General features: G+C 42.5%; 1 protein-coding gene and 1 pseudogene across 1 annotated transcript; one reads left to right on the top strand and one right to left on the bottom strand.

Annotated features, from left to right (window-relative positions):
* The first annotated feature begins 1,258 nt into the window (after nt 1–1,258).
* LOC146559912 (uncharacterized) lies at nt 1,259–5,089 on the top strand (annotated as a pseudogene).
* Nucleotides 5,090–5,667: 578 nt separating this feature from the next.
* LOC146559911 (extracellular calcium-sensing receptor-like) lies at nt 5,668–9,826 on the bottom strand. The gene is made up of 9 exons (XM_085244366.1): nt 9,687–9,826; nt 9,095–9,389; nt 8,724–8,810; nt 8,331–8,600; nt 7,900–8,109; nt 7,526–7,801; nt 6,882–7,109; nt 6,681–6,804; nt 5,668–6,572 (listed from the first exon to the last, which is right to left on the bottom strand). Exons 1-9 carry the CDS (start codon nt 9,794–9,796, stop codon nt 5,668–5,670), a joined length of 2,505 nt encoding a protein of 834 aa, XP_085100492.1. The 5' UTR covers nt 9,797–9,826.
* Nucleotides 9,827–20,463: the final 10,637 nt, after the last annotated feature.

Here is a 20,463-nt window from a genome sequence, read left to right as displayed (position 1 = left end):
TAAGAAAAAGATGATAATATTAATAAAAATATAATATTAATGACAAGAAGTATCCTAGTCAGTATGATGTGAGATGGATAATTGATATGAAGTAGTCTGCATCAAGCTTAAGGTTTGCTCAAACTCAGTATAATGACATATGAGATGAAGAAAATAAAGGCAATATCTAAACCAATTAAGTGCATAGAGGCACTACTTAACCTGCTTGAAAACCTGTCATTTATCCTAGATAAATATTACTGAGATGTAGAGCACATTTATAATGACAACTAATAAGCCAAACCCTGTAGATGACAGCTAAAGCTACAAGATTGAGAAGCTGAATTAAATATGTGGACACTACTAAGCTAATGAGCGAGTTAAACATTTTTATTTATTTGTTTTTAGAACAGAAGCTGCATAAAGGACAGCACAGGGAGCTGTCTGTCAATGAATAGAAAACACACATACACAAATTGTTACATGTGAAATTATTTTTGGAAAGAATCAGAAGTGAGATGGTTTTGAATTAAGAAATCAGTGAAAAGATGCATGAATTACACCTGATTATAACATGCATAGGCAATGAAGAAAGCAGCTTACACTCACTGAACATTAACATGCATAGGAAAAGTAATGAAGACCTGCTTACACTTATACACATAACATAAGTTGGTATTTCTGACCAGAGAGAGGGAAACGGGTAGTTTAAGTACTCAGGATAATAATGAAAATGTCTTAGTTGTGTTTCTTCAGGAGCAAAACAGACCTGGACAAGCAGAAAATGCATTAACCTTACAAGGACAAGCAAGAACACAAACATGTGCAATGAAGAACAGCTTGCTATTTGTATGAGTGATAGAATGTGAGCTCAGTTTTCCCTCACACTTCTGCTCTGTTTCAGTAGCAGCATTTTTCTTTTTGTGTCCTGACTCATATATGTTTTTTTGTGTTTTTTGTTTTATTTGATTATTTTATTTTGTTGGTTTGGAAACAAATTTGTGGCAATACTTCTGGATCACAGTGACACATAGTGATTAGGCATATGATTTACAAATGCCCAGTTTTAGAGCTGTAAACTGTGAGCAATTCAAAGTTTAAATATATATATATATATATATATATATATATATATATATATATATATATATATATATATATATATATGTATATATATATATATATATATATATATATATATATATATATATTAATCACTTTTATATTTAAATATATTTAAATGTTCATTTGCTATTTATCTAGGGATTGAGAGTAACGCAATTTCTATTCTCTGTATGTCCTGTACATGTGGCAGAATCGACAAATAAAGTTGACTTTGACTTTGACTTTGATATGTAGAGAGAGAGAGATGAAATAAGAAAACTTTAACTTCAAAGTTGAAATATGTAAGATGAGTGAAATGTGTGAATTCTTTGAGAAACAAGAAATTATTTAAACATGCCTTAAGTGAAAATGTAATGTTGCATCTATAGAGAAGAAAAAGCGTGCAGTATTTTAACAATAGGCCTTTTAATAAAAACAACTGAAGCAACATGTAATACTCCGATTTTCCCAGTAAAAAAAAAAAAAAAAAAAGCAAACACGGGGAAATATCGGCTAGTACATGACCTTAGAGCAAAGAGGTCACATACCTTGGCCACAGACTGACAGGACAAGGCAGACAGCTATTAGACAGCAGAAAACTAGCGGTGCAAAATGCTACAAAAAACCGCTCACAAAACAACAAATGATGAGTTATTTAGGTCTCTGCAATTTTTGCAGATGCTGGATACCTGCATATGCTCTGTTGGCTGGTCCATTGCAAAACTTAATTTATGGAAAAAATCAAGCACTGAAAGATAAAATAGAATGGACCCCAGAAGCAGAAAAAGCATTTAATGTTCTGAAACTTGCATTGCAGACGCGCACTGCTGTCTAAAGAAGCTAGAAGAGGAAACGAAACAGAGAAGTGATATTTACAGTTTACCACAGTACCACAGTCTACATTCGCAGACGTTTTGTAGATGGCTCTGCATCTAAAAACAGTTATAGAAGTAAAGCCCTAACTTCCTCTTTTTCGGCACAGAGTGCAGAACTAACGGGTATCATACGTGCATGCTGCGCAAAGGTCAAGATATATATATTCACACTGACAGTCAATATGCATTGCACACCACAAAAGGTAATTCAGAGGTTACTAAAGGCAATAACTTCGCAGGCCAAGCCGCAAAGAAGGCCGCACAGCAACCAATATGAACTTTAATGTCTGAAACTTCACAGCTAATACCACTTGATGTACTTAGAGATGAATAGGAAGCCGCTCCTATAGCGGAGCGAAAGAAATGGCTAAAGTGTGGAGCACGGCTACAAAATTGCTACACAAGACAGCAGCATTAGTGACAAATAGCTTAAAGCATTTGTCAAGGGGTGGAATGATGAGTATCCTCCCCAAACACTTCTATACTCAAAATTTTGAAGCTTCAGCACAAGAGTTTATCAGAACATGCATGATTTGCCAGAAACATAATGCACAGGGAAACCTCAGGCCTAAAAGAGGCTTTTCCCCAACACCACCGCACCCATTTCACACAATCCACATGGATTTTATTGAACTGAACGAATGTCAAACATCAAAATACGCTCTAGTAATTGTGGATGTGTTCTCAAAATGGCCAGAAATCTATCCAGTAAAAAGAGCAGATGTAATCTCAGTAGCAAAATGTTTATGCAACCATTTTATTCCTACTCTGATAAAATCAGACAAAGGCCTGAGTGTTTGGGCCTGGTGAAGATGTGGATGCGACTAACCCAGGGTTCGCAAAAGCTCACACCCTTTGAAATTGTTCATGGGAGGCAATTTCCGCTGCCTCTCACTAGTGAGCCTATTAATAAGTCTATAAGAGAAACCACCCTAGCAGAGTGGATGACTAAATTATTTGAGAATAAAGAGATTCTCTCCAGTGTTTTGCAGGTTGCAACCAGGTGATTGGATCCACCGAAGCCACTGCAAAAAAGTGAGTGACAACACAAGCATAGACGCCGGTTCCCCTGACTCCTAGGTGTTCCCTGGTGGACGAAAGGGCTGTTTGGGTATATCCCGCCCTTTTGTCTTCTCGCCAGTGGTCTACTCACCTGGAGCCCGGGTGTGCCTGGTCATCATGAAGAACCTTGTCCTCATAGTGGCTGGCATTGCGCTCCTAGTGAGCCTACTGATACTCACCTGGACAGACGAGGACCCACAGCACCACCTGCAGAAGAAATGGTCATATGACAACTTACACCTAAAGGATATGGACAAAGAGCACAACCACCCCTGACTGAACAATGCCTGGAACCGGTACGTCTACAACCGAGTACATACAGAAGACAACCACACTGGCTGCTACGTCTGTTCTCACCTCCCAACAACAGCAATGCAAGCCACCCTATATGGAAAATCACCCAGCCTTTCCGAAGCCCTATGTATATTCTACAAAGCCACCAGCGGAACATTTTCCCCCGAAGACATCTTCGCCTTCGAGCTTGAGTTAAAAAGACAAGTCACAAAAATCGACCTGCGACGGTGTAATGGAACACTGATCAACTTTAAACCTAATGAGGTAGTTTCTTGTGCGCCAGAGGCCTCAGACTGGAACTACAGCTGTGATGACCAATACTGGGTACACCTGAATGCGACCAATGACAAGGGAAAATCTTTCAACGTCAGGAGGGAACCAGGAATACAACATCCAATGTGTTTCACCTTCGCATACGGCAACAGAAAGCTGGGGATGAACCAGAACTGCTCCCAGACTTTCCGGATGCCGCAGGACAGAAAGGCACGGATAAGCCTCCTGAATGGCACATATTGGGTGCAGGGTACAGTTTAGGCATGTGGCTCAAAGACATACTTCACCATCTCACCCAACAGCACTGGACTCTGCGCCCCAATTTTAGTGTCAGACCACACATTCAGAATATTCCATCAGGACCAACCAAGACGCAAGAGGAGCACTGATGACGTGCAACCTCATGATCCAATCTGGGGCAGTGATGTGCCAGCGGAGTTCAAGTTGTGGACCACCGGACAGAAAGTCCTGCACTCACTTTTCCCATGGATCGGGAATGGAAAAAACATGCTAAGAATCGAGACTCTTGACTACCAATTTGGACTTTTCCTGAACAGCTCAACATGGATAAAACAAGGCTCAGAATGAGGAAATCGACGCGATCAGAATAGTGGTCATGCAACACAGAGTCGCCCTGGACATGATTCTCGCTGAGAGAGGGGGTCTCTGTGTCTTATTCAACACCACTTGCTGCACCTATATTCCAGATAACGTGCATTCCTTGACCATGACCACCGCCCTGGAGAAGTTACGACAACTGAGTAATGCACAGCAACAAGACTATGTCATGAACACAGAGGACTGGCTGACCTGGCTACTGAGCGGCCCGGACGACCCTCGTGATCAAAGGACTTGTCTTGATAGGAGTTCTTCTTTTATTGCTTTGCATGTTCTCTACATGCATTCTACCCTGTATCAGATCAATGATTGGCAAGATGGTACAGGCCACAGTAATCACCTATGTTGGACTGCCACAAGAAGATGAACCGGACGAAGAAGATTTAGTATAGGAATACACACACTCACACATACTGAATGATGCTACAATTGAAAGTGTTGAAAGCAAGTGATTGTTGGCTGATAATAAAGTATGATTAAGTGGTGAAATATTTTAACATCAGGAGGGAATGTTAAGGAATTTTTATTGTTTTATTTGATTATGCTTCAAAAGTTATGTTACACATATTTCACCAGACACAGTTTTCTGTTGAAACAGGAAGCTGTCCCTGCGACACTGACAAGAGACCAGTCCAGAAATACATATCCGCAGAAGTTGACTTGCATTATATTATTCTTAGAAATTGACTTGCAACACACATACTTTGTGACACACACACATACAGCTTACACACACAGCTTTCACACAGACAGCATCAGGACCTGCGTAACAGGAAATGTGATTATATTTGCATATTGACGATGTAACCTATAAAAATAAACGAATACTGCAGTTCGGGGTGATTGCTCTCTGAGTAGTTCACCCATGCAGCACGTTAACTATCTCAAGTGTCTCATTGTTGTTTATTCACCTGACTGTTTGTTAACTGTAAATCTCTGACAGTCTTAAAGGGTTAAAGGATTGATGATTATGGTTTTTACTGAGTGCTTCATTTTGTTCTTAATAAATTACACAATGTATATAAGTAAAGACTGTCAACTTTAGTAATATTTCATTCATCAACATTCATTTGTTCATTCAAGGGTTCTCTTAATTTTCTGAGTAGTTTATTTGTATTCAAGATAAACATGAAGACTTTTAAGATGATTTAAGAAGATTTTAAGTGAAAATGCTCAGTGTGTACAATAAAAAAATACTCACTGAACCTAAGGAGCTTGGAAAGAAAAGCGGCTTCTCGGATGAGAGATGAAACGTCTTCAAGCAACTTAATAAAGTCCAGACACCTTTCTTTCCAAGCTCCTTAAACTACGATGACCTGGATGACTGAGAACCTTCACAGACATACCCACTAAATTACACCTCTTCCAAATCTCTATTTGTTGGCAGAAACTTCTGAAGCCTTTCCCATTTCTATTATACTGTAAAGCTACTTTTCTAACCTGTGAGGAAAAATGTTTATGACTAAGTGCCACGACCCATTATAGCTTTTTTCGTGTTCAGTTCTGGTCTCAACAGGATTATGTAACATTTAGGTCCAAACAGTGTGATCAAGAGTCCAAAACTTGAGGCCAGGATAGCAAATACCTCCACTGCATCTGCATAATTTCCTGGTGAGCTGATATAGACAGGAACAAAGGCCACCCACACAGCACAGAAGATCAGCATGCTGAATGTGATGAGCTTGGCCTCATTAAAACTGTCAGGGAGATTCCTTACCAGGAATGCAATTAAAAAACTGAGGAAAGCCAGTACACCAATATAACCCAATAACACTGCAAAACCCACAGTGGACCCAAATGCACACTCATAAACAATCTTATCATTTTGGTATTGGGTGTTTTTATGTGGAGTTGGAGAGGAAGAAACAAGCCAGGTAGTGCAAATGGCTGCCTGAATAGATGTAAGAAATAGAACTGTTCCTCTCTGCTGCATTGCACCAAACCACTTCAGACTGGTTCCCCCTCCTGGCTTGGAGGCTTTGAACACAGCCAGAACAACCATGGTTTTTACCAGGATGCATGAGACACACAGCACAAAGCTGATGCCAAATGCTGCATGCCTGAGTTGGCATGTCCACAGTCTGGGTCGTCCAATGAACAGCAGTGAACAAAGAAAGCACAACTTGAGTGACAGCAGTACCTGGAAACTAAGTTCTGAATTATTGGCACGTATTATAGGTGTTCTGTGATGGTAGATAAAGATCCCTAGAACAACAGCACATATACATGTGCCCAGCAGTGAGGTAGCTGTCAGACAAATACCCAGAGGCTCATGGTAGGACAGAAACTCTGTCTTCTTGGGAACGCAGTGGTCACGCTGGGGGTTTGACCAAAAATCCTCTGGACAACTGGTGCACTCCAAGGAGTCTGGCAAAAGGAGAAAGATCAAGAAAGCGGAAGATGGTGAAATGCATACTATTTTTAATATGAATGAAAATAAATATATCGTGCTGAAAACAAAACAAAACACCTTACTGGTCTCATTAGTGACTTTTCCCTCAGAACAAGGGATGCAGTCGAAACAGCATTTGGGTTCCCCCTTCTTTCTCACCATGTGGGTACCAGAAAGACAGCTTTCACTGCATACTGATCGAGGTGGCTATTGGATGAAATCAAATATTACATATAAATATACTGTACAACTGACAAAATATAAAAATCAGAAAAACACATAACCTTTTTTGAAATAAAGTTCCAGAAAATCTTGTCTTCATCAAGTATGAGTTCTTCCCCGTATAAAGCTGAACTCTTAACCTCACCCACATTCTGAACTTCAGTGCTTCCATCAGGGAGCCACAACCAGTTCATCACATCATAAATTGGCACCACATCACCATTTTCGTCAAATGACACTTGATCCCCAAATGGAGTGGTGAAATTTACCCTTTCCAAGTAATAAAGAAGCTGTTAAAAAGGGATTAATAAGAAATAAATTATTTTTAACAATCCAAACAGTGGCACCCTCTATTTGATAGCGAAATGGAATATTATACCTATTATACCTATACATATAAACGTAATAAAATCAAATTGTATATTAAAGAGGGCTCCTTAATATGCAATATCTTTAACAATTTCAAGAACTCTAATGATACATTACATGCATACTCGTTAAAGTGCTCTGATCTAAATATATTAAACATTTCTTTTACTCAGAAATATTGAAAACTCATTTAGCTGACTTCAGCTTTTTCATAATTAATTTAATCACCCTGCTTTCAGTCATACAGGGTGAATTTTGTTCTGAAAGTAATTACAGATCAAATAATTTACTCATAGATTGATATCTAATTAACATAGTGTGTAAATTCATATCACACCTGCCATGGCTGCAGTGATTGCAAAGTGGCACAGCTTTGCCTACTGAAAGGCCCTCTTCCTGGGTTGCACTGCAGCATGTCATCAAGGGAATATGCCAGGGCATAAACAGCTTTATACACATTATACTCAGGCCGGAGGTTGGAAATGTCCAAGATCTCAGTGTTCACATTTTCTAGATCTTCCTGTCCAGTGCATAGTGCACCTCCACCTTCCAGCCAGCCTGCTGGAGCTGGTGCAAATCTGCACTGAAATGTAAATTCCCAAAACTGATTCACCTGAAATATATTGTTGACAACTGTTTTTTCTTTTCCATTTAAAAAAACATGGCATAATGAAATTCTTGTCAACATCACGGTAACATTTCAACTCCCACCATGCTATTTCCATTGTTATTGTTGTGATGTAGGTCAGGACGTATTTGTAATAGGAATTCCCTGAGCCCTGGTATTTCTCCTCGACGAATAGCAATGCCCAGTGTACCACCCAGGTATGGCATGAACTGAGGTGTTTGGAGCACACCAGCTGTTGCTGTCCAGCCTTCACTGGCCATCCACTGTAGACTTGTTACATTCTCCTTTACTACCTGTGCATTATATTTTACCAAATGCAAAAAGTGATGTAACTATCCCCTACTTTTGTGACATTAACATCCAACTTAGGTATTTGCTATAAATTGTTATATGTTGTAAATTGTTTCTTTACATTTCTGTAGTCATTCATTTAAAGACATAATACATCTTTTACACAGTGTATAGATACAGATCTTTATAACAAGAAATAATCAAGTTTTCTTTTAAACTTCACCTCTTCCATAAGGTTTATCATGTGACTCTCATGTACAAAGGCAATGACCACACGAGCTGTTGATTTTTTCATCACATTCACAATCCTCCTGAGTTCATCTGTGTCTTTGTCCCAAGGTAAAACTTCAATGTAGTCTAGGCACCCTTCACCAGACAAACTTAGCTCGAATTGTAAGGATCTGGCAGCGTGGCGTCCATAATCATCATCACTGATAAGCAGACCTGCCCAAGTCCAGCCAAAATGTTTTAGAATTTTAATTATAGCACGTACCTAAGTGAAAGCAACATGAGAAACATGAGAAAACATGAGAGCATAGATAATAAGAAAAGTTTTAGTGGATTAGCTGCTCATCATCTACTGGCAATTGTAATAATTCTGCTGATTGATTTTCACCTGGAAAGCATCACTTGGAATCGTCCTAAAGAAGGATGGATATTTTCGATGGTCACTCAAACAAGAACATGTGGCAAAATAACTCACCTGTGAAAGATACAGACAATATATTTTAGAAATATTCAAAGTCTTTACTGCCTCCTTTAAACTGGGTATTGCGTACATTGGTCTTGTCATTAAATTTACAATTAAATCAATAACTGTCACTCAAACAGGAAAATGTGGCAAAATAACTCACGTGTGAAAAACAAAGACTGTATATTGTACATTGTTCTTGTCATTAAATTTACAATTAAGTCAGTATATACAAACACTGAAAAATATCTAAAGTCATACAACAATAATATGGTATAGTTAAACTGATAACTTACTATCGGTACTCGGTATAAACCTAAGACACTGGAGATGGCAATAGAAGGTGTAGAGGAAGAATCACCCACAATCCCTAGAACAGGAGGATTTCCAGTACATGTACCATTTGATACAATCTGCTCCTCTTGACCGCCGGCTAATGATAATGCTGCACGGAATCCAATTCCAAGTTCAACACAGTTGTCATAAAGAGTGTATCCCAGAGTCACATTAGGTAACAGATTGGCATTTCTGTTGATTTCATCAATAGCAAATGCCATGGTTTGTGCCTGCCTAAATCCTTGTACATAGAAACTAACAAAATAAATTTAAATTAAAAAATATATCAGGAAAAATGTTGCAAAATGACTTATACAAAAAATTAAGAAACCTGAATAATAATTTATGAGATATTTTATTTGAAAAATCAAGAAGATTCCCCATTCAATATACATGACTTATTTATGTATGCACTAATGCATAAAATGTATGCATTAGTATGCATTTTATGCATGCATACACGCATAAAATGTATGCATTTTATGCATTAACCCACATATTGGCATTAAGTTGTTCTGGGGTTTTTTTGTGCTGTTTTCCTGTCATACTTACCCATGGCAAGTAGGCTGTTGTGGCTCTGAGGTAAAAGATGGATGAGGAACACTTGAGAAAAAGTGGACTGGAAACAGTCCACCCAGAATGATATCTCCAACCTTGTTCATTCCATTTAGATGAAATTGTCCCTGCAGCTGACACGAGGAGGGAAACAAAGAAGAGGATACAGTATGAGTGAAGTAGGAATACAATAAAATGACCAGGACTAAATTGGTTTGTAAAAATGAACACATGACAGCTTTCTGGTTTTTTGAGCCTAGTTGTGGCATTTTATTACTTTCCCATTCCCTTTTAATAGCATGCTGTGTTGACTATTCTTTTATAACGCCCATCAGGGAAAAAGATGAAGAAAGGGGTGGGCCTCAAATACATTTGGTCATATACTGTTGTTGTATCCAGGTAGGCTTAGGTAACACCGTGAGCATGTTGTGTGTGTGGAATGTTTTGTAGCACACACAAAACAAAAGAAACAGGTTTTTTTGTGCTCAAGACTAAGACACCAGATATTCTCATTCAAGCGCCTTCCCCCAGGCCTGGCTCCAGAGTGGGGCCCAGGCAGGGTAGACTGATCCCTTGATTCCTATCATAGGGGTCAACTGAATCAGTCTTAATCTGGCATCTCACCCAGGGCTAGGTTGCCTTGGGAAACCCTACCAGTAGGCAATAAAATAGCATAGCCCCTGAGTTCACAGGATCATACAAATCCCTCCATTGCAGCAAGCCGGTGATTTGCGGAGGGTTTTAGTTTTTATTTATAAATTTTTTTGAATGACACACTAAGTAAACTTCACTGTGCAAAGGTATTTGTTTCTATTTCCTGAGCCCATCTGATGGATGAGTTAGACCAGGGGTGTTAAGCGTAAGACTTGGTGGCCATAATCAACCTGGCAAAGATTCCAATCAGCCCACTGGTCAGGGTTGGAAAATATGTCGTCCATAAATGTATACATTTGTGGACTTTTAAAAGAATTTTTTTTGGTTTTACAGCTTTTCCTACTCCCCGGAAGCCATCCATACTATACCAAATTAATTAAGTAATAGATAGGTTTCTATAGGTTCCTGTTTGTATCTCTCTGATATAGAAATTTTGATTTAAAAAGACATCAATAAAGAAAACTGTTATGTGTCAAAAATACAGGACACTCTGGGCGTTAAGCTACCAGAACCTTCTCTGTAATTTTACACATTTATCAATGTAAAATGATTTTCACATCCCTGAGTTAGAGGCTAACAAGGCATGACAGGTGGGTGGTAAACAAGCAAGCAGTTAAGTTACATAGCACTTTCAGACAACTCCCAGCCGAAAACAAAGTGCTGTACACTTGACATGACAAAAAATATGATACAATAACAAATTAAAAATACATAAATAAATAATATTAATTAAAATTAAATTAAAACAATAAAATCAAATTTTTTAATTAAATTTAAGCAGTAAAGTGAAGTGCCAATTGTCCGCTCTGCCACCCTCACCACCCGCTGCAGTTTCCTCGTCCTCCATAGTACAGCAGTTAAACCAGAGTGTGCGGCAGTAGGTCAGTTCTCCCACTTAGAAATCATGGAGGGGTCTGAAATTCACATTGTAGGTGCATTGCCACTGTGAGAGACAGCATTTAAAAAACAATTCAGGAAATCTCATTGTGTGAATCTCCTGATGAAGACAGAAGACAGACAGAACAACACCGTGGACGAAGAAGAATTAACAGCAGGCAAAAAAGACAGTGCAACTGATGTAAAATACTGAAGGGTCAAGCAGCATGTATGAATACTATTGTGGATGGAACATGCACTTCAACAGTGACAAGAGTGTGAACGCACTGGACAGCACTGGACACTGAGTTTCATATTTGCCATGCTGGGAGTTAACCTCAAAGAAAAGACTGAAAAGATCAAGAGAGAAGGAATGGAGAGAAGAAACAGCTGATTTTGGCCTGTGTTTGATTTGGGAGGCCACACAGGAAACTGTGAGAACAGGGACGAGGACCAGTGAGAGGTGAACCTAGACGTAATACAGTGAAAGCATATGGGAAATTGGATTGAAGATTGAGACTGAACTCATGGAGGTTTAGAAATGTCCACAGCATAACAACAGAAAGGTAAAAAAAAGAGAGAGAGAGAGAGATAAAGAAATAAATAAACTAACAGTTGCATGAATGAATAGAAAAGACACATATACAAATTGTCACATGTAAAATTATTTTTGGAGAGAATCAGAAGTGAGACAGTTTGAATCCACAGCTCAGCACAAAGATGCATGAATTAAATCTGATTATAAAACAAATATGCAATGAAGATCAGCTTACACTCAATATTAATCTGAATACAAATACATACACGCAATAAAGAGACATGCTTACATTCATGAATGTGAATACATGACTTAAATGCTAAATGGTGTAGATTTAACACACTTAAAGCTTGAAGTTCAGAAATAACTCAGGGAAGTTCCATGATAATACAGTCACTTTTGTGAAAAAGGAAAAAAGGATAAACCAGTGATTAAAAGCTTAAATTAGTTTTTATAATAGTGCCGATTGACCAAAAGAAGTGATTACTGTAGAAAGTAAAAATAATTCAATAATGTGGTAATGTTTAAACCCTTTAAAGCCGGTCGGAGCGGGCACGCTCCGTTTTGCGTAACTATTTTTAAATCCCGGTAGCATTGCTAAAAATTGGTGTATTTCAAAAATAAAACTATGAAGACACTTAAAATAAATTTCCTGTGGTGGGAAACTATTTTGTGCAACTTTTTTGTACTTACAGTTTTGAGGGATAAGCCTCTTAAATTTCTCTAACAAGAAATATATGTTAAAAAAACAAAAACGATTTTCAATTTTTTTGTAGTTTATTGCACTTTTTTGCAATGTATGTAATTACTATGCACTTAATGCAGACATATTATTAAATTTTGGGCTATAATGGTTGTATTGATGTATATCAACTTGAAATGCTCCCAAAAATGGCACTGCAACATGTAAAAATATAATATAAGCTCTGGCGGACTTGGTTCTATGGTAGGTCTTAAAGGGTTAAATATGCATTTCTCTTGTCAAGGCAACTTTTTCTGAGATGAGTCAGTATGCAAATTAGCTGAATCAGTGGTGACAAAGAAGCTTCCTGTCTGGCAGTGTGTCTGAGGCTTCCACTGAAGGAAACATAGCTGTGACTGAGAAGAATTGCTTGGTAAAATATATAATGGTAAAATACAGGATAAGTAAATAAAGTGGTCAGGTCTGTCCAGTAGTCCAGATTTGGAATAGAAATCTAGAATTTAGTGATAATAGATCGTTATAAAGTGTTTAGAAAGTGCGTAATGGGAATATTAAGGTTGTGCAAAACTGTGTGGCTTTTAACAAGATTTTCTGTGTATTTAGCAGGTGAAATTATGTCAGTTGACCTCAGACTGTGAGGACGCTGGAGCACCTGAGGCCAACCACTGAAATATGATGTGGGGAAAATGAACAGAGGGAGTGATTTTTAAGTCTGATTTCAGACCATGTATTACTTAAGCCAAGAGTAGGGCAAAACTTTTGTGGCCCACAAAGTTCTAATTCCCACAACATATTGTTAGATTAGCAAGCAAAACTTTTCTGGGATTAAGATTTTTGGGGTTGTTATTTTAGTGATGGGTTAATTCTGTCAGTTAGGTTTGGGTTGTTTTCTTATTTTAATAGAGGGAGTTTTACTAGTCATGGACATGTCTGTAACTGGGCCCATTATTTTTGTAACAGTGCACTTAGAGAAAACCTGTCAGGTGACGATGTTTTGTGCTTAGATGAGCTAATAATCAGCTCTCTTTTTCTGATTTTTGTTCTAAGCAGGCCTGCAAGATTGAATTAACAGCGCTGTAAAATTTTCAGGAGAACAAATATAAGGTGAGCTTTTCCAGATTATAATGGGCTGAGGAAAAGCCTAACTGTGGGAACCGATCACCGTTTGAGTTCCCGTCCAAAAGGATTGTAGCAAGTCAATCCAGTTAAAACATAATAAATAACTATTTTTCTAAAAACAAAAACAAAACAAAACAAAACAAAATTAATGAGCTCATGTTGCTGAGGGTGGAGAATCTGATTATTTGCACGGGAGTCTCCACTATCAGCAATATCTTGTGTGGATGTGTGTGAGTGTATGTGTGACTGAATTGTGATGGACTGACGAAGTGGACTGAAGTTTTGAGTAAAGGTTGACAAACAGTTCACCACGCCGGTAAGAGAAGGGTGAATGCTTTGTTTTGCTATGTTTTGCTTTGCCATGAGCAGGAGGAGAAGAGAGACCAGAGGAGAAGAGAGACCAGAGGGGAAGAGTGTAGTTTCACATGAGTGTGGAGCTGGAGACTTAACCCTGGGGTTGCTAATTTTGGGTTGCTGATGTTTGCTTTAAGAAAATTCTGTTTTATTGACTGGATTTAGATTATGGTATTACATTATGTTGTTGGGAAAATGCCAAATGCTAAAGGTGGCCCAAAGCGGCTCCTCCACTGCTTCCCCACTGTCAGGTTACACCGGCGGGGGTGGCGGCGGCGATGCTGACCAGGCTTGAAGCAGTATCGCCAGGTTTGCCATTCTCTCCAGGTGACGCTCGGTCTGGACCCGCAGCTCTTCCCGCTGGCGGCACACCTCCGTGGGCCGCCATCTAGGCCACTCTCTGGGCCAGCTCCTCCCTCTGGCTCAGTTGTAGGTGCGTCCAGACGGCACCGCCGACCACGCCTCACCACAAACATCAAACAGACTAGCTGAGTGACTGAATGGCTGGCTGGCTGAACAGAAAACACAGACACAGAATTAACGATGACAAGACAGACTTAAATACACTGACTGATGATGATTAGAGAGTCCTGAGTCCAGAGTCCCAAAAGAAATAGTTCTGGCAGGTGACCGTGTGGCCAGTGGCTGGGCCAAATCAGTTCTGTTGGGCAACCGCGTGGCCAGCAACTGAGGTGAAACAGGTCAGGAGGGCAGTGGTGTGGGAGCCGCCGGCAGTGGAGCTGCAAACGACGCAAGGCCAGAAGGTGCGGAAACTTCTGGCTGAGACGAGGCAGGGCCAGCAGGTGGGGAAACCTCTGGCTGAGACGAGTCAGGGCCAGCAGGTGTGGAAACTTCTGCCTGGGACGAGGAAGAGCTCACAGCCGGCTCTGGATGCTGTGGCTGCAGGCCAGGTGACTGAGCTAAAGCCTGAACTGGTGACTGAATAGCTGGTGACTGAATAGATGGCTGAGCTGGTAATTGAGCTGGTGCCTGAGCTGGTAGGAGTGATAGAGCCTATGCCTAAGCCGGTAACTGAGTGGGTAACAGAGATGATAACAAGGTTAGTGATTGAGCTAATGACTAAAGTATAGGTTGTAGAGGTGGATTAAGTGGTGGACCAGCAGGTTGCTGAGCTAACTCTTCCCAGCCTCCAGAACATGAGGAAAATGCTGGACAAGCTCACCTGAGCTTTGGCGAGGTCAGGTTGAGGAATTGGTCAAACCCTAGCCTTCCACACCCGAGAAATAGGAACAAGTGCAGGGACGGGTTGGGTCCTGGCTGCCCTCATCCTGGGTTTTGGAATAGGTGCAGGAGTAAACTGAACACTAGCCACCCCCACCCGAGGAACAAGAACGGGTGCAGGAATGGACTGGGTCTTAGCTGCCCTCATCCTGGGAGCTGGCACAGGAACAGGTGATGGCTGGACGTAAGCTGCCCCATCACCCAAGGAACTGGCATGGGTGCGAAGACGTGCTGAGCCCTAGCCGCCCGAAGATCTGGTGTGGGGACAGGCTGAGCCTTAGCCACCCTCACCCGAGTAACTGGAACAGGTGAAGGGAGAGGAAGGGTCTGAGCCACACTGCTAGCAGGAAAAGGCTGATAGATTGATGTGGAAATAATGACAGGATGAGAAATGTTATCAGACTTAGCAGCATGAATGTCCTTAATGGGTTCAGGTCTCAATTAATATTGATTGGATAGCCCAAAATATGATTACAGTACACAGTCTTTGGATTAGGTGGATTATGAACAGCGGCCATTAAAGTCTTGGGAGGATTAACAGTCCCTGGGTTATGGTGATATTGCTGCACCAAACAGTATGAGCGACGGTGAAATGAGCCTCGCTTCCCCTTAGCTGTGACAGCAGGAAGCCTCCATTGAGCCGAGATGGGAGTCAGAGCCACTGTGCCACGGCGAGGTGGAAGCACCGGTGAGAGAAGCGGCTGGTGCGCGGAGTGGAGCTGCGAGACAGTGAGAAGCTGAAGACCACTCTCCCCAGGTAAGGCAGCAGGTGGGGGGCCGTTGCATCTCCAAAGTCCACCGAGAGCCAGACGAGTCCCCACGAAGACGTGCTCATACTCTGAGTAGAGCTGCTGTTTCCGCCTGAGCTTTCCCACCAAAAGAGAAAGCGCTGCTTCCTGCCGCTCAATTAACCCTCTGGGGCCGCTGGACGCACCGGAGCATCAAAATCACATGACCATTTTAAGACTACCCAGCTACAAGATGCAGCGATTCAGAGTCTCGATTTCAACTTGGGTCAAAAGTGCGTACTTCAGACTACATACCAGTTTTTGAATTGTGTCGATGGGTCACATAAAACCAGAGTTATGATACAAAATACACGCAATGTTTTTTTCTGTAAACGGTAAAAACGGCGTTTTCTAGAGACAGCGCTAGCAAACACTCTCCCTTTGCGAGTGAAAAAAGAAGAAGAAAAAACACCCCTTCCCTATTGGTGTTAGAGTTTACCATGTCAGCCAATCAAAAAAATTATATGGCAACATGTGACATTTGGTTGTTTAGGGAGAAGGGGAAGTTTTTAGGAGTGACACCCGCAATGGAAAGCGGGCGAGCGAAAGAAAGAGAAAGAGCGAGTTTACATATGTGAGACATTAGTGACCTTTAGCGTGTTTGGAGGCTATAGCTAGTTTGTTGTGTAGTTATTGTTTTGTATTGTGTGTCAGTTAGACTGCTGAATTTCACATTTGCTCTAAAAAAGCCGTCAAAGGCAGATTCCAGTGTAAACGTTGTTCCCACATGGAAAACTGGACTGATGCACCTCCTGCTGTCAGAACTGCAGGGTTTAGGCCTTTGGTGTTCTCCTCTGTCTTATACTGAACACAAACTACATTTTTTGGACTGGCACAAATAATTTGTGTGCCTTCTTATTTGATGCAGCACACCTGATTGTTCTGTAAATAGATTTTTTTTTTTTTGTGTCCCGTTTGGATCTTTAGCCATCAGAATTGTTGTCTTAAGGCTAAGAAAGATGCCAAGCGGATTTATTTTACCAAGTGGATCATCATGGCCTTGCCATATTGGTCCATTTGATTGACCTTTATTATAATTATGAATTTATTTTATTTTCAGTTGCTACAAACGGGACAGACATGACTGGGGGATAGGGCAGGGAGAAAGAATGAAAGAAAGAGAGGGAGAGAAAGAAAACCAAAGGGGAGAAGAGACGGTGAGAAAGGGGGGAAGAAAGAAAAAAAAACAAAACAAACAAAACACCTGGGTCACCTGTATGGAGAAAAAAAAGCAGAAGAGAAAGCAAACAACAAAGAGCAACATAATAAAAAAAACAGCACCATCACAATAAACTAGCTAGCAGTAGATATCAGTAGATACTAAATAATAAACGATATTGTGCAGCATGCAAGATAGACAGCGCACAATGTGCTTTGAGGCAGCAGCCAAGAAAGGTGTAGTCCGCGTCTGTGAATACCCGTGTGTACACCTGTGAGCATGGACGCGCTTGTTTTTTTTAAAAGGTTCCTTCATGTAATGATCTGCTAGAGGGTGTGGGGAGGCCACAGCCCCGTCCTCCAGGGCATGAATCAGGTATGGAGGAGATCAAAACTCCAGACATCCAGAGGCCCCCAGAACACAAGAGACCAAGGAAGACCAACAGAGGGGCAGCCGCGCCACTGTCCCAGAAAGAGCTGAGGAGAGTCCCAGATGAGGGCTCACTCAGCAGCCGCGGAGCAGAAGCCAGGGGGAGTTGCAGTGACGCGCCCGTGAGCTCCGCCGGCAGCCAGCCGTGCCTGAGTGACCAAGCCCCAGGCCGAGAGGCCGGGGGCACCCCACCTCCGAAGTGGCCCGAGCGAGCCCCAGGCTCCTGGCCCTGATAATCGGCCGCCAAGGAGTGAGCCGGTGTGTACCTGGACGCCCACCCCCGGACACAAAGAACCACCAACGCACCGATGTCTGAGGGAGTCCGCCACTGGCAGGGGAAGTGGTGGTAGGGGGAGATAGGCCTCCAAACCTTGGAGGGCCTAAGATGTCCCCAGAGAGGTGGCGCCTGACACCCAACCTGACATATAGACACAGACATACAGGCACACACAGATACAAACATCCATTCCCACCCTCATGCTCTCATATGCACTTACTCCACACTCAACCAATGTGGAGACAGACATAACGAGATGCTGTACACACGATCACACTCCCCAAGCGTACTCTACAAACCGGGTCTAGGTGCCCCCGCCCCTGGAGGGGGGAACTGCACCCAGACCCAGGTGGTGTTACCCTTTTCCCTGCGGTGGGGGGAGGCAGACCGCCCCGACTCCGCAGCAGCAGGGAGGCCCCACACTCCAGACCGCAGTCGGACGGCCAACTCCTCCTCCTAGCCCCCCCGCTCCAGCAGGTCGCAGAGAACGGGGGTGAGAGAAGACTCCAAACCTCCCTCCACCCGCTCATTGTAGTGTTGATGCATGTGTGTTCTAAGGTGCATTTAAAACCCAGGAGGGCATGGAGCTACCTGCCCGAGAGCAGCAGGTAAGCGCATGGTCCCTCCTGCTAGCCCTCAATGTCTACGTGTATTTAACCTTGAGAGGTGGGCAACGACGCCAGGGGTGGGGTGTACACCCTGATGGTACTTTGGATTCCGTGTATCGTGCCCACCCCCAAGATCCTATATGTATGTGTAATGAGAGTGTGAGTAATGTGAATGTCTAAGTTGTGGGATAAAATTGAGGCACAGGCAGCCAGAAGGGGACAGGGGGGGGGGGGGGGGGTAGCCTCCTCTTCTCCCTGGTGACATACCCCTACTCCAAGGCCCTGCATGTGTGGGTGGTTGTGGTGGAGCGGGAAGAGGGAGGCAGCTGGAGATGGGGAGGGAAGGAAGGGAGGGCCAAGTGACCCCTCCCTGGGGCCAGCACCCCCGCTGACCCCAGTAGGCACCCCCATACTCCGCGACCCGCCAGGGAAAGGGGGCCCAGGCCCATCCAGACCGGGGCCCAGTGCAGCAGCGCCCCCCGGCCGGGACAGTCCACCCAACCCCACCACAGAGAAAACTGCACCCACCCCACCATCCACTCATCTTCCAGACTACATGAGACAACAGACGCCCAGGCTGAGATCTTCCTCCACCTCTCCTGTATCTCCCCCTCCTGCAGAGAGAGTTCCTGAGGAGAGGAAAGCTCCTGCAAGGTGTGACAATCTCCCCCACTAGTTGAAGAGCCCCACAGGTGGCTCAACGCACCGGCGGCACCCTGCGCCAGGGATGGGCCCCCATGCACCCACCCGCCCACAACCCCGGCAACACACCAACCAGGACCCAAGGCCCCGAGGCCCGGCCAGGGCCCCAGCCCCCAGAACCTCACGCCCATCCCGGACCCACCCAGGGGCAGCCAGGCTACCAGGTCAGTAACCCACGTCCGTCAGCACAGACCCTCCCCTAGCCCCGCTGCACGCAGCCACGAGTAAACAGTCACCCGAGAGCCAAAAGAGCCCCCAAACGGACATGACCGCTACCCTGGGTTGAGCCCCCCAAGGAAGATGCCTCCGGGGAACCCCCCGACGCCCTAAGCCTGTCCCTACCCCCACACCAATCACAACAGTGAAGGCGGGACCAAACTATGACCCCCCACCCCCACTAGGTGATGGAGCTGATCAAAGGAGCCCAGAGCAATTGATCTGATGTGGTGGCAGAGGCTGTATCAAGACTAATGTAATCTAATAGATAATTTCTATATTGGTTAGAATTAAGATTGGTTTTATTTTTCTAGTTCATGAGGAGTTTTCTTGGCTATGCATAGGGCAATGAAAACCATATGGGCTATATTCTTTTCTGAAGTGACATTATCTAAGCTGCCCAACAAACACACTAAGGGGGAAGTTGGAATGTTACAATAAAAAAATAATAAAAATAATAAATTAAAAATAAAAAAATATAATTTTTCTACTCGAATTTTTGAATTTTTTGTCTGAATTTAGATCAACTGTGCTAATATAGTATGCCAAAATAACTCAAATGTCAGATATTTGAGGTTGTGCTGAAAATAATGATACCAAACAAGGCAAGAAAATCGTATTTTAAAGGTGAAATATAGAGGTAAAATCGAAAGTAGTCAAAAACGGCCAGTTATACCCTGGACCCCAGAGGGTTAAATCAGAGTCCACTGGGTCCATTGCGTGTCTTCGCGCCCCACGGGTCTTGTCATTCTGTCAGGCATCGCAGTGTGGAGAGAAGAAAGAGAGAACCCAAATGCAGGACTCACGTGTTAGTGTGGAATGAAGATGATGTTTATTTTAAGGACAGTGAGAACAGAATATGAAACGGACTAGCTGACTGGTTGAATGGTTGGCTGGCTGAACAGAGAACACACTCACGGAATCGAAAATGACAAGACAGTGGACATGAAGAAACTGAGGGCTTAAATACACTGATGATGATTAGAGACCAATGAGTACACAGCTAAACATAATCTGACTAATAACACATAAACACACACACCCGCCCTCTCACATCATCTATAATTGACTGAGTCAGGACTCTTCCAGACACTAAACCAAGGCACAAT

The sequence above is a fragment of the Mchenga conophoros genome, linkage group LG14 (genome assembly GCF_057382185.1).
Source record: "Mchenga conophoros isolate Kocher_MC1m ecotype Shallow Benthic linkage group LG14, M_conophoros_male_GT1.1, whole genome shotgun sequence".
NCBI lineage: Eukaryota > Metazoa > Chordata > Actinopteri > Cichliformes > Cichlidae > Mchenga > Mchenga conophoros.
The sequence above is the reverse complement of the archived record's forward strand: the minus strand, read 5'-3'. Positions and strand labels throughout refer to the sequence as shown.

What these genes read in the sequence shown, in the direction of transcription:
- LOC146559911 (XM_085244366.1), bottom strand. Translation starts at nt 9,796, where the DNA reads ATGAACAAGGTTGGAGATATCATTCTGGGTGGACTGTTTCCAGTCCAC. An exon ending in TTCCAAGTGATGCTTTCCAG is followed by an intron (nt 8,601 to 8,723) that starts GTGAAAATCAAT and finishes GCTTTCACTTAG; the next exon opens with GTACGTGCTATAATTAAAAT. An exon ending in TGATAAACCTTATGGAAGAG is followed by an intron (nt 8,110 to 8,330) that starts GTGAAGTTTAAA and finishes TATAATGCACAG; the next exon opens with GTAGTAAAGGAGAATGTAAC.